This window comes from Thalassophryne amazonica, chromosome 6 (assembly GCF_902500255.1).
Source record: "Thalassophryne amazonica chromosome 6, fThaAma1.1, whole genome shotgun sequence".
Classification (NCBI taxonomy): domain Eukaryota; kingdom Metazoa; phylum Chordata; class Actinopteri; order Batrachoidiformes; family Batrachoididae; genus Thalassophryne; species Thalassophryne amazonica.
The window spans coordinates 128,552,546-128,567,717 of NC_047108.1; the positions used below are offsets into that span (position 1 = coordinate 128,552,546).

General features: G+C 41.1%; 1 protein-coding gene across 4 annotated transcripts in view; it reads right to left on the minus strand.

The window, feature by feature from the left end:
- Positions 1 to 15,172, minus strand: part of hipk1a (homeodomain interacting protein kinase 1a) — an 82,661-nt gene that overhangs the window by 39,464 nt on the left and 28,025 nt on the right. For all 4 annotated transcript variants that reach the window (XM_034173434.1, XM_034173433.1, XM_034173432.1 and 1 more), the window contains exons 7-8: positions 2,573 to 2,754; positions 2,282 to 2,432 (exon numbers count right to left, since the gene is read on the minus strand). In XM_034173434.1, coding sequence (XP_034029325.1) covers positions 2,282 to 2,432; positions 2,573 to 2,754 — 333 coding nt within the window. The remainder of the gene's footprint in view (positions 1 to 2,281; positions 2,433 to 2,572; positions 2,755 to 15,172) is intronic.

Here is a 15,172-nt window from a genome sequence, read left to right on the forward strand (position 1 = left end):
ACAGAAAAACTCAGCCTGGTCTCAGACATCCTCCTTTGCAAGGTGTACTTTTGCTCCAAGATGTTATCCAACTTACAGTTGAGTTCAAGGGTTAACACAGTCTGTGAATGTATCACCTTGCCCAACTCATTAATCATGATGGATAGATAAGGGGTCGTGGTTCTGGTGGCAGCCATCTTGCCAATTCTCCAGTAGGTCAGGGCAGCACATAAACCAATAAGTACCAGCCCTCCTACAATAAAACCAAATATAAAAACATCTTCGACGTCGCCACAGAGTGTGGTACCAAACACGCCATTTCTCCCAGGTGTCGAGAACATAGCCTGGAGGGTAGGTTCCATCTGGGCTTTCAGGGTCCCCCAGCCCTGATTTCCTTGTTGAAAAAATTGTGTCAATAGCATTCAGAGACCTGCTGATCAATTCCATGGTTAATCCAATATACACTGAAGAATGCACAGTCTGGTGAAGTAGGGACTTTGAAAGTTGGAGCAGAGAGAGAGAGGAGGAGATGTGACCACCCTCGCCGGAGTCCCAAGAGCAATAATATTTAAGTTAAACCGCCACAAGATGTGTCTTGTATAGTAGATTAGAAAACATTACAAATCTTGAATTATTTTTAATTTATTCTGCCCACTGATCTGTGTTAAGGGTCCATCATATCAAGCCAATGGCCCCTGACGTCAGGCACTGAGGGGCTGTTAATCCATACCACTCTTTTAAAATATGAATCACTGCTTTCTGGTTTGTAACAAAGTCCCTCTCACAGCACAACTTCATTTGTTAGCTGCAGGCATGGACAGGCCATCTGGTATACCAGGCAATGCCCAGTGGGATGATGCCCATTTTTGGGCCAGCTGTCACCATAATTTAAGAAAAAGTATATTATAAAGAAGAAATGTCGTTGCACTTGTTATAATGACAATAAATCTATCTCTCTATTATAAATTCTTTTTATCAACCATGATGGCCCACTGGTTGAATTTCTTGAAGGACATTGTGCTAAAGCAATGACATTTCTCAGCCCGCTGTCCACTCCACTCCTCGGCCCTCCCCCTTGAGGTCTTCAGCTGACCGGCCACCGGAGTTGGAGAAGGATCCGCTACTGTATCAGTCCGAAAAGAATGTTTATGAAGCGATGCATGGCGGAGGGCTGTTTGTGTGTGTGTGTGTGTGTGGGGGGGGGGGGGTCTGTAAATAAAGTGTGTTTTTGAGAGCAATAACTGGGTTAGATGTCTGTGCCTTTGGACAGTTTTTTTTTTTTTTTTTTTTTTAACAGTATAGATAACGAGCATGTGGAGGTGGAGATGGTCTGCTTGTCCGTGGTGTGGTGGATCTGGTAACATGCATCCCCAGCACATGCTCCCAAACCTGACTGACCTTCTTAAGATACTCCATGAACCATGTGTTAGAACTATGAATAAATACAAGTTTTTGACAGAACCACTCCCAGTGCAGGAAACTGTACAATGTGGACTCAGCCAGGCAAACATCAAAATTTGTGAAGCTAGAACGATGAGACAATAATTTGTTAGAATAAATATCAGAAACCTAATACAAACAGATATTTCTTGCAGTCTATTTTGCATATTCACCCTGGGTGTAATCCTTAAATCCATTATGAGTAGGGTTGGGACAAGTCTTAATAGCTGACTGCTATTAGCTATGACTCAAAGAAAATTAGTAAAGCATCATTTTTGTACAGTTTAAGGGTAACTCATTAAAAATAATCTGTTTCAAATAACTGCTTTGATAATGTATTTTTGACTTTAATCTTCAATTTACAGAGACTTTAATCTGCATATTTCCACTGTGGTTGATGTATAATGTCTCCTGAGCTGAACAATTAGGGAATCTCCAACTCTCTCTTAGTGCCAGTTTGCAGCAAAGACTCTACTGTAGAAAATAAGGATAATTTTGTAATTCCAGGAAAGAGGCTGAGAATTTGTAGCACAGGTACAAAGTATCAAAATTCACTTTTCAGAAATGAGCCTGTAGCTGAAGAATAAAGAATCAATCACTGAAAAGTCAGTACCACGCCACCGTACAACTACAGTTTTTTTTTTTTTTTTAATGAAAGTCAATTTAGATTTGACTTTATTAAATTATTGTCAAGAATAATCCCTGAGTCGTTCATCATCCCAATCCTAATTTTTAGCAACATGTAAAAGCATGACCACAACTATTAACTGCAACTGAAACCACTCTGGCATGTGGAAATCTAAAGCTTGAATTTGAATTTCAAAAGCGTTAAAACCAGAGATAAAAATGGAGCCACTCTCACCTGATTGTGCTGGTTTAGTTGGCTACTAAAGGTGACGGTGAGGTTGGCGGCTGCACTGGGGGTGCTGTTGCTGGCAAACATATTTTTTCCATTCTCAAAGGCGGGGCATCTGCGTTTGCATATATCCATATTCTGGAAGCAGGACTTCACACTGGAAAAATTTAAAGAACGATCAGACAGGTGCATCAACAGAATCAGGCATATTAAATACATTTGAGATCATTACAGAAAAACAAAAGCAAAAAGAAATCTTCAGCTACAAACATTAACACAGATCAGTGCTGGGCTTACTGTGAGCTGTGAGGAAAGTGCAGCAGGTGTGTCATGGTGACAAAAGGGTGGTTTAGCGTCTTCATGGGTGTGATCCGTTTGTCTGCGTCGAGTGTCAGCATCTTCTTCAGTAAGTCTATGAACTCCCGTCTGTCAGCCTTTTCTGCCAGGATGTCTGTGCCCTCCAGATTTGTCATGTTTACCTGAGGCAGGTCAATTAATTACTGCTGTGTTGACTTCCTATTTTTTGTTTAACTGTGGTGCACCAAACGGCAATACACCATTTAAGGATCATATGGGTAGAAAGTTCTGTTAACAGTAAGTACAGTGCCCGCAGCACGGCACACTCAACAAATACAACATGCACCATTTTTATCACTTACATACTCAACTTAATTATGCAAGTAGATACAGAATATACAGTAGGTAAAATAAGTAGTGAACACATCACCATTTTTCTCAGTAAAAATATTTCCAAAGTTGCTGTTAGTAGAGAAGGTTGAATCTTCGACTGGACTGGGTCAGACAGAAGTCGGACTACCAGAGCAAGAATTTTAGCTGAGGAAGCTTCTGCAATTTGAAGCAAAACGTCCTCGCGTCAAGCAACCCAGTCCAGTCGAAGATTCAAGCTTCTCTACTATGGAAACCACCTGGACAACTGAGAGCCTTCACAGAAAAAAGTTGCTGTTGATATGAAATTTTCACCAGATGTCGGTAATTCATAGATGCAAAGACACCAGAATAAATAAGTACAGAAAATAAGTTATGTGTAATAAAGTGGAAGTAGCGTGTTGCCCGTGGGGATCCATGGGCTCTAGATTGGGTTGTGTTTATAAAATAGGTAGCTGACATTTTTCAAGGCTGGTAATAAATTATGCAAAGTTTCTATAATGAGTTGAAACGGCATGTGAGTCCAGAATGTTTTTAGAATCTTAAGCCCTGCTCACACCAAATAATCAACAATGAATAATGAGCCACATAGCACTTTTTTTTTTTTTTTTTTTTTTGGTACGAGTGGAGTTATTCAAGAAACATAGAATAATAGTGGCTCTTAGAGGTGGATTATTCGGCTACGAGGCACATCTCTGAGCGTGGTGCTAATTTCAAGAAGTTCAAAAACAGCAAAAATAGGGTGGGGCGATTTGTGTACGAGGCACTATGAGGACAAACAAGGATGTTAGAGGCATGTTAGTGGTGAGTACGAGGCTGTTAGAGGCCCATTATCCGAGCACCTGGCAGCTACGAGGACAGGACAGGATACCGCAACAGAACAGGTTCCACTCTGAGAAAACCCTTGTAGTCTTTTTTAACATCTGTTTCCTGCAGTTCCTTCAGAAGAACATCATATACATGGCTGATTATTCAAATAATTACTGAAATTTCTGACAAATCCATACGTGGCTCATTATTCGTGGCTTTATTATTTGGTGTGACCAGGGCTTTAGACCTTAGACCTCAACAGCTTATAGAAGAACTCAACCTTTTTATTTCCTCTTATTTACATCATTTTTTAAATGTTAATTTACAATCTTAATGTATTTATAAATTATGTTCTTATCATATTCACGTTACTATCATCATCATCATTATTATTTTATTGTCATTTGATTTTTAAATGGACCACAATGGAAATAAGTGTTTTTGCTTTCTTGTGTCATCCATGCATTTTTAACGTATTTACAATTATATTATGTATTTGCATTGAACTTACTAAATAAAATCATGCACGCATGCTTTTAATATATAGATGATTTACCGCCCCCTGCTGGATTGGCATGCGAGTTCAGAGCTAATAGCCGTAGTTTCTCTAAAAACATATTACTCCTATCAATGTTCCCTTTTGGCGGTGTTTATCCTTGTATCTGGCAGACACAAATCCAAATAAACTGTCAGTTCCTAGTGAAGAGAAAATAAAAGGATGCTTCCTTGTTTGCACTCGAGGTCACCACAGCAGATCCAAGGTGGACCTGCATGTTGATTGTGGCACAATTTTTATGCCGGATGCCCTTCCAGACACAACCCCACATTACATGGAGAAATGTGGCAGAGGTGGGGTTTGAACCAGGAACCTTCCACACTGAAGCCAAGCACACTAACCACTTGGCCACCACCCCTGCCCCTTGACCCAAAAATATAAGTATACCAAATGGCAAATGTCAGCTCTCCTCAGTTTGTCCGTGGTTGAAACTGCACACAGAGATGGTGGCAGAAGTCATCAAGCGCACTATCCTTCTTACTTATGGTAACGACAACATGACACTCATAGTAATGGAAACATGACACTTAACTAAATTAAGTAAATCAACTGAACTACAAAAACACAATAAATCAATAACACTAAACACTGTTAAACTAACATGAACCATAATAACATTTAAAAGCCCAAAACCCCTAACTCCCATAGTGCATTGCAGCACAACATTCATTGTTCACTGTTAGTAGGTAATATCCCCTATTTCTCCAAAAATATTAGTCCTATCAACTTTGTTTTGGGAGCGTTCAACCTTGACACAAAATACATGAGCAAACTAAACGGCAAATGACAGCTCTCCCTAGTTTCCCTATGATTGAAACCATACACACACACGTATGCATACACACACACACAGAGGCCACTTGGCTATTGTAATATCGAATGATGACACAGGGAAAAATATTGAACATGCTTACTGAAATTTATTTAATACTTCGTACAAAAAGCCTTTGTTGGTAATGACAGCTTGACAGCAAACTAGTCGCATGCACTGCTCAGGTGTGATTTTGGCCCATTCTTCCACATAAACAGTCGTTAAATCTTGAAGGTTCCGTGGACCTCTTCTAATTCTTTTCAGTCCTTGGGCAGTATTCTTGTGAGTAGCACCTGGTCGTGGCCGGTTTATGGTTATGTTCTTTCCTCTTTCAGATTATGGCCCCACACTGCCCACTGGAACATTTATAAGTTTAGAAATTTTTCTGTAACTGATGCCATCAATATGCTTTGCAACAATAAGGTTGCAAACATCATGAGAGAGCTCTTTGATTTTATCCCTCATGAGATGTTTCTTGTGTGACACCTTGGGAATGACACACCTTTTTATAGGTCATCAGTTGGGACTGAACTAGCTGATATTAATTAGCACTGACAAGGGGCAGGACTGCTTTCTAATTACTGATAAAATGCCTGATCATTTGGTGCTTTGTCTTCAGTTCCAGGCAGGGAATTAATTTCCCACAGGGCTGCGGAATCGGATTCCCAGTGGAATGGGAAATTACTGCAGAGTAAGCCTAGACCTAGATACCTCCCAGTTAAATTCTTATCTGATGAAATGAGCTGGAGGACTCAGATTACATATCAATTAGAAAATGGCAGTGGAACTCTGGGCAATATAGATCAGTGTTATGACCGACTGAGTTTTTCATCAGTAAATAGATAAACATTGTGCGGTTAGAAATATAAATACGAAGAAGAGCTACCAAACTAAACAACCCTATTGGAATAATGAACTTAATGAATTGTGGCATAATTTGTGAGAAGCAGAAAAAAATGTTTTAAGGTGTAAGGATATTAGCAGGAGAAGGATTTTTCATGAGGAGTTTAAACAATGCCAATGTATTTTTGATAAAGGTCTTCAGTTCTTTAAGAGACGTTTCAGAAGGGGACAAGCTTTACAAATAGAACAAGCCCATTTTAGTAACCCACAGTTATTCTGGAGAGAAATAAATAAATTGGGGCCTTATAAGAGTAAGATCACACCAATGCAAATTATTTTAGAAAATGGTGACTCCTCATTTGAAACTGGCCAGATACTAAAAAGGTGGGAAACTGATTATAGTAGCCATTAGGCTTTTTGTAGTCCTTCTATGTTCGGCTGTCGGGGGGCCTTGTGTGCTTCCTGGCCCCGGGGTGGGCCTCGCCTCTTGTCTGGGGACCAGGCCCCGCCCTCGTATGGCTCGGTGGTCCCTACCTGTGCTTTGGATTCAGTTGCGGTGGCTCCTTTGCCCCCCGTCCTAGCTCGCTCCCGCCTTCGGGGGCCGTTGCCCTGGTGGTGTCGTTCTGGGGCTGCCCCTATTGGTGGGCTCATGCCGGCGCCCTGTGTGCTTCCCTTGGGTATGGGGCTGCTCCCTGTGCCTCCGTGAGGGGGGGGGGGTGTCGGGGTGCATTCCAGTGCTGTCGGGCTGCTCCCCTGTTGGTCTGTCGTGCTGCTCTGGTGGCTCTGGGCACTGCCCTTCCTGGCCCCTGTGCCCTTCTGCTGCCCTTTTTCTCCTGGTTTCTCCCGGGGCCCTGCATCTTGGACCCATTTCCGTCGGTCACAACCAGCCGCATGGCTTCCGATGTGCCGGAGTGGTCCATGTCATATGGTAAGGTTCTGTACTCTTGTCTTGGCCCAACACACCAGCCACAGTAGTGATCGGATATTTAGCTGTGATCTGGGTCTCTGTGTGTGGATGATTGTGTGTTTGTGGCCGTCACCACAATTCGGTTTTGGGTGCTGTCAAGGGGCTCAAGACTCTGGTGTTCTAGATTAGGGTATGGCTGCTCAGTAATTAGACAACAGACTGTTGCTGTCACTGTTTGTTCATGTGTGGTTGTTTGTCCTGGTATGTTGTATGGTTGGGCCCCGTCTCCTCGGTGTCTCACGTCACAGTTATTGTCTTCACCACTTGTCTCTCGTTCTTGTCTGTCTTTGTGTTGTTTTGGTGGTCGGCCCTTCCTGATAGAAGTCGTCGGTTGGCTTTGAGTAGGATGTTGTAGGCTGATTGGGAAGGGCGGATGGGGGTCTCACACACACACACACACACACACACACACACACACACACACACCACATTCACGCACACACTACACACCTTCTGTCCTGCAAGAATAAATTGCATATATGTGTATTAATGTTCATAAATGGTTCTGCCAGTGTGGCTTTTACCAGTACTATATATACAGACAGGGGAAAAAAAAAACTGAAAAGCAGCCGGAGTAGAGGAACTTACTAATGAGGTGCTTAACTCTCCTTATTTGCGGACTGTGTTCCAAATTTGTTTCAAAATCGGCATCACACCTTCGTCAATAATTATACCTATACCTAAGTCAGCAAATGCTGATCCCAGAGTCCAGGGAAATTAGCTTACTCAGTACAGTTTATAAATTATACTCTGGCTGGTATTCTGTATAAGAGACTCACTGATTATTTGGAGTTCAACAAGGTACTGGCAGATGAGCAGAATGGCTTCAGGAAAAATAGGGCTTGTATTGATCATATTTTTGTTATGTCATCGATAGTAAGGGTTAGATTACAGGAGGGTAAACATACATTTGTCTGTTTTGTTGATTTTAAAAAGGCCTTTGATTGAATAAATAGAGATCTTCTGTTTTTTAAATTACTCAAGGCTGGAATTGAAGGTAAATTTTACAATGCTATGAAAGCCCTCTATAAAGCCCCAGTTGCCTGCCTGCAGTTAAACAATTTTAGAACTGACTGGTTTCCTACCCTCTTTGGAGTAAAGCAAGGTGGCATGCTTTCCCGCACCTTATTTGCTTTGTATGTAGATGATCTGGCATTAGAAATTAAGAAAGCTAATTTAGGTAAGCATTCTTTTATATGTAGATGATATTGCTTTGGTAGCGGAAACTGAGGCGAATTTGCAAAAAATGTTGATTATTATGTGTTCATGGTGCAATAAATGGGGAGGTGATAGTCTAGTAGGGGAGGTGATAGTCTAGTGGTTAAGGTGTTGGGCTTGAGTCCAGAAGATCATGGGTTCAAATCCCCGCCTGACTGGAAAATCACTAAGGGCCCTTGGGCAAGGCCTTTAATCCCCTATTGCTCCCGGTATGTAGTGAGCGCCTTGTATGGCAGCACCCTGACATGGGGGTGAATGTGAGGCATAATTGTAAAGCGCTTTGAGCGTCTGATACAGATGGAAAAGCGCTATATAAATGCAGTCCATTTAAATGGAGGTTGGCCATCAACCAAGAAAAAACACAAATTATACACTTCTGAAGGAAGTGGGAACAGCAGAGTAATCATGTCTTTGTTTTTGGTTCTATATCTTTGAATTATACTTCTTATTATAAGTACTTGGGTTTTATTTTTGAGGAATTTTTTCATTGTTCTGAAGGAAGGAGATTGTTATCAGACTGTGCAGGTAGAGAGCACTGGGAGCTATGCTGAGTAAAACCAAGTCATGCCCAGATCATGGCTTTGTTACATTTACAAAATTGTATAACTCTACAGTTGAATCAGTTTTGTTGTATACAGCAGGAGTATGTATGGGGCTTTGAGGAGGCCAAGGAATGTAAGGCCATTCAGACTTGGGCCATAAGGTGCTTCTTTGGAGTGCACAAGTATACTACTAAGTTAGCTATGAAGGGGATATGGGATGGGACAGCTGCTTAACAAAGCAGAGATGTGAAGTGGTTAGATTGTGGAACTACCTAATCCAACTGCCAGAAGAAAGGCTCACTACAAAGATTTTGAATTGGAGTAGAATGCACAACCATCCATGGATAAGGTAATCAATCAATCAATCAATTTTTTTATATAGCGCCAAATCACAACAAACAGTTGCCCCAAGGCGCTTTATATTGTAAGGCAAGGCCATACAATAATTATGTAAAACCCCAACTGTCAAAACGACCCCCTGTGAGCAAGCGCTTGGCTACAGTGGGAAGGAAAAACTCCCTTTTAACAGGAAGAAACCTCCAGCAGAACCAGGCTCAGGGAGGGGCAGTCTTCTGCTGGGACTGGTTGGGGCTGAGGGAGAGAACCAGGAAAAAGACATGCTGTGGAGGGGAGCAGAGATCAATCACTAATGATTAAATGCAGAGTGGTGCATACAGAGCAAAAAGAGAAAGAAACAGTGCATCATGGGAACCCCCCAGCAGTCTACGTCTATAGCAGCATAACTAAGGGATGGTTCAGGGTCACCTGATCCAGCCCTAACTATAAGCTTTAGCAAAAAGGAAAGTTTTAAGCCTAATCTTAAAAGTAGAGAGGGTGTCTGTCTCCCTGATCTGAATTGGGAGCTGGTTCCACAGGAGAGGAGCCTGAAAGCTGAAGGCTCTGCCTCCCATTCTACTCTTACAAACCCTAGGAACTACAAGTAAGCCTGCAGTCTGAGAGCGAAGCGCTCTATTGGGGTGATATGGTACTATGAGGTCCCTAAGATAAGATGGGACCTGATTATTCAAAACCTTATAAGTAAGAAGAAGAATTTTAAATTCTATTCTAGAATTAACAGGAAGCCAATGAAGAGAGGCCAATATGGGTGAGATATGCTCTCTCCTTCCAGTCCCCGTCAGTACTCTAGCTGCAGCATTTTGAATTAACTGAAGGCTTTTAGGGAACTTTTAGGACAACCTGATAATAATGAATTACAATAGTCCAGCCTAGAGGAAATAAATGCATGAATTAGTTTTTCAGCATCACTCTGAGACAAGACCTTTCTAATTTTAGAGATATTGCGTAAATGCAAAAAAGCAGTCCTACATATTTGTTTAATATGCGCTTTGAATGACATATCCTGATCAAAAATGACTCCAAGATTTCTCACAGTATTACTAGAGGTCAGGGTAATGCCATCCAGAGTAAGGACCTGGTTAGACACCATGTTTCTAAGATTTGTGGGGCCAAGTACAATAACTTCAGTTTTATCTGAGTTTAAAAGCAGGAAATTAGAGGTCATCCATGTCTTTATGTCTGTAAGACAATCCTGCAGTTCAGCTAATTGGTGTGTGTCCTCTGGCTTCATGGATAGATAAAGCTGGGTATCATCTGCGTAACAATGAAAATTTAAGCAATACCGTCTAATAATACTGCCTAAGGAAAGCATATATAAAGTGAATAAAATTGGTCCTAGCACAGAACCTTGTGGAACTCCATAATTAACTTTAGTCTGTGAAGAAGATTGCCCATTTACATGAACAAATTGTAATCTATTAGACAAATATGATTCAAACCACCGCAGCGCAGTGCCTTTAATACCTAAGGTAAGTCTCTAATTTTTCCTAGTACTGGGTTAAGTATATATTTTACAAATAATTTACAGTGTAGTATAAATATTATTAAACAGAAATTGGCAATTAAATGTCAAGAGCAATGGGAGGTGGACATTTGGTGAAAACCCATCTAAGAAATTATGTTTAGTTTAAAGAGGAGTATGGCACTGAACCATATGTTGCATCCAACTTGAAGAAAGGTCAAAGATCCCTTTGTGCTCAATTGAGAGGTGGAGTCTAGCCCCTAGCAGTTGAGGTGGGTAGATATCAAGGGATCAATCAATCAATCAATCAATTTTTTTTATATAGCGCCAAATCACAACAAACAGTTGCCGCAAGGCGCTTTATATTGTAAGGCAAGGCCATACAATAATTATGTAAAACCCCAATGGTCAAAACGACCCCCTGTGAGCAAGCACTTGGCTACAGTGGGAAGGAAAAACTCCCTTTTAACAGGAAGAAACCTCCAGCAGAACCAGGCTCAGGGAGGGGCAGTCTTCTGCTGGGACTGGTTGGGGCTGAGGGAGAGAACCGGGAAAAAGACATGCTGTGGAGGGGAGCAGAGATCGATCACTAATGATTAAATGCAGAGTGGTGCATACAGAGCAAAAGAGAAAGAAACAGTGCATCATGGGAACCCCCCAGCAGTCTACGTCTATAGCAGCATAACTAAGGGATGGTTCAGGGTCACCTGATCCAGCCCTAACTATAAGCTTTAGCAAAAAGGAAAGTTTTAAGCCTAATCTTAAAAGTAGAGAGGGTGACTGTCTCCCTGATCTGAATTGGGAGCTGGTTCCACAGGAGAGGAGCCTGAAAGCTGAAGGCTCTGCCTCCCATTCTACTCTTACAAACCCTAGGAACTACAAGTAAGCCTGCAGTCTGAGAGCGAAGCGCTCTATTGGGGTGATATGGTACTACGAGGTCCCTAAGATAAGATGGGACCTGATTATTCAAAACCTTATAAGTAAGAAGAAGAATTTTAAATTCTATTCTAGAATTAACAGGAAGCCAATGAAGAGAGGCCAATATGGGTGAGATATGCTCTCTCCTTCTAGTCCCCGTCAGTACTCTAGCTGCAGCATTTTGAATTAACTGAAGGCTTTTTAGGGAACTTTTAGGACAACCTGATAATAATGAATTACAATAGTCCAGCCTAGAGGAAATAAATGCATGAATTAGTTTTTCAGCATCACTCTGAGACAAGACCTTTCTGATTTTAGAGATATTACGTAAATGCAAAAAAGCAGTCCTACATATTTGTTTAATATGCGCTTTGAATGACATATCCTGATCAAAAATGACTCCAAGATTTCTCACAGTATTACTAGAGGTCAGGGTAATGCCATCCAGAGTAAGGATCTGGTTAGACACCATGTTTCTAAGATTTGTGGGGCCAAGTACAATAACTTCAGTTTTATCTGAGTTTAAAAGCAGGAAATTAGAGGTCATCCATGTCTTTATGTCTGTAAGACAATCCTGCAGTTTAGCTAATTGGTGTGTGTCCTCTGGCATCATGGATAGATAAAGCTGGGTATCATCTGCGTAACAATGAAAATTTAAGCAATACCGTCTAATAATACTGCCTAAGGGAAGCATGTATAAAGTGAATAAAATTGGTCCTAGCACAGAACCTTGTGGAACTCCATAATTAACTTTAGTCTGTGAAGAAGATTCCCCATTTACATGAACAAATTGTAATCTATTAGACAAATATGATTCAAACCACCGCAGCGCAGTGCCTTTAATACCTATGGCATACTCTAATCTCTGTAATAAAATTTTATGGTCAACAGTATCAAAAGCAGCACTGAGGTCTAACAGAACAAGCACAGAGATGAGTCCACTGTCCGAGGCCATAAGAAGATCATTTGTAACCTTCACTAATGCTGTTTCTGTACTATGATGAATTCTAAAACCTGACTGAAACTCTTCAAATAGACCATTCCTCTGCAGATGATCAGTTAGCTGTTTTACAACTACCCTTTCAAGAATTTTTGAGAGAAAAGGAAGGTTGGAGATTGGCCTATAATTAGCTAAGATAGCTGGGTCAAGTGATGGCTTTTTAAGTAATGGTTTAATTACTGCCACCTTAAAAGCCTGTGGTACATAGCCAACTAACAAAGATAGATTGATCATATTTAAGATCGAAGCATTAAATAATGGTAGGGCTTTCTTGAGCAGCCTGGTAGGAATGGGGTCTAATAAACATGTTGATGGTTTGGATGAAGTAACTAATGAAAATAACTCAGACAGAACAATCGGAGAGAAAGAGTCTAACCAAATACCGGCATCACTGAAAGCAGCCAAAGATAACGATATGTCTTTGGGATGGTTATGAGTAATTTTTTCTCTAATAGTTAAAATTTTGTTAGCAAAGAAAGTCATGAAGTCATTACTAGTTAAAGTTAATGGAATACTCAGCTCAATAGAGCTCTGACTCTTTGTCAGCCTGGCTACAGTGCTGAAAAGAAACCTGGGGTTGTTCTTATTTTCTTCAATTAGTGATGAGTAGAAAGATGTCCTAGCTTTACGGAGGGCTTTTTTATAGAGCAACAGACTCTTTTTCCAGGCTAAGTGAAGATCTTCTAAATTAGTGAGACGCCATTTCCTCTCCAACTTACGGGTTATCTGCTTTAAGCTACAAGTTTGTGAGTTATACCACGGAGTCAGACACTTCTGATTTAAAGCTCTCTTTTTCAGAGGAGCTACAGCATCCAAAGTTGTCTTCAATGAGGATGTAAAACTATTGACGAGATACTCTATCTCCCTTACAGAGTTTAGGTAGCTACTCTGCACTGTGTTGTTATATGGCATTAGAGAACATAAAGAAGGAATCATATCCTTAAACCTAGTTACAGCGCTTTCTGAAAGACTTCTAGTGTAATGAAACTTATTCCCTACTGCTGGGTAGTCCATCAGAGTAAATGTAAATGTTATTAAGAAATGATCAGACAGAAGGGAGTTTTCAGGGAATACTGTTAAGTCTTCTATTTCCATACCATAAGTCAGAACAAGATCTAAGATATGATTAAAGTGGTGGGTGGACTCATTTAGTTTTTGAGCAAAGCCAATAGAGTCTAATAATAGATTAAATGCAGTGTTGAGGCTGTCATTCTCAGCATCTGTGTGGATGTTAAAATCGCCCACTATAATTATCTTATCTGAGCTAAGCACTAAGTCAGACAAAAGGTCTGAAAATTCACAGAGAAACTCACAGTAACGACCAGGTGGACGATAGATAATAACAAATAAAACTGTTTTTTGGGACTTCCAATTTGGATGGACAAGACTAAGAGACAAGCTTTCAAATTAATTAAAGCTCTGTCTGGGTTTTTGATTAATTAATAAGCTGGAATGGAAGATTGCTGCTAATCCTCCGCCCCGGCCCGTGCTACGAGCATTCTGACAGTTAGTGTGACTCGGGGGTGTTGACTCATTTAAACTAACATATTCATCCTGCTGTAACCAGGTTTCTGTTAGGCAGAGTAAATCAATATGTTGATCAATTATTATATCATTTACCAACAGGGACTTAGAAAAGAGAGACCTAATGTTTAATAGACCACATTTAACTGTTTTAGTCTGTGGTGCAGTTGAAGGTGCTATATTATTTTTTCTTTTTGAATTTTTATGCTTAAATAGATTTTTGCTGGTTATTGGTAGTCTGGGAGCAGGCACCGTCTCTACGGGGATGGGGTAATGAGGGGATGGCAGGGGGAGAGAAGCTGCAGAGAGGTGTGTAAGACCACAGCTCTGCTTCCTGGTCCCAACCCTGGATGGTCACGGTTTGGAGGATTTAAGAAAATTGGCCAGATTTGTAGAAATGAGAGCTGCTCCATCCAAAGTGGGATGGATGCCGTCTGTCCTAACAAGACCAGGTTACTAAAGGCCCAGTCACACGGCACTTAACGAAGGGTGACGAAGACCTGACGAAACAAGAAATCTGGACCTTCGTTGACTGTCATTGGCATCATTTAACCTTCGCGCAGCCTCGTTCCTGCAGCGGGCGCTTCGTCAGGATTTTTAAACTGTTGAAAATTTTGAACAAAGGGCAACGAAAACCTCAATTCGTCTGTGTCTCGTTTTGCTGTCGTTCTTCACGTTTTTTAAGCGTTTGTGTAGTTTTTGTAGCGTTATTGTTTAATTTGACTTCGTTGGAGCAACTGAACATTTTCACACAGTGCAGAAGCCGGTTTGTGAGCGCTGAGGCTGCTGCTGCGTTCATGCACATCGGAAATTACAGGGCAAACTCAGCCTGCTTGCTTGGATTTTTTTTATCTGTGTGGGGGGGCAGCTTCAATGGGCTCAGGCACCTTACATAGAACAGAATTAATCTTTTGTGTGGATATAATTAATTATTTTGCCACGGTTTGGAGGATTTAAGAAAATTGGCCAGATTTCTAGAAATGAGAGCTGCTCCATCCAAAGTGGGATGGATGCCGTCTCTCCTAACAAGACCAGGTTTTCCCCAGAAGCTTTGCCAATTATCTATGAAGCCCACCTCATTTTTTGGACACCACTCAGACAGCCAGCAATTCAAGGAGAACATGCGGCTAAACATGTCACTCCCGGTCTGATTGGGGAGGGGCCCAGAGAAAACTACAGAGTCCGACATTGTTTTTGCAAAGTTACACACCGATTTAATGTCA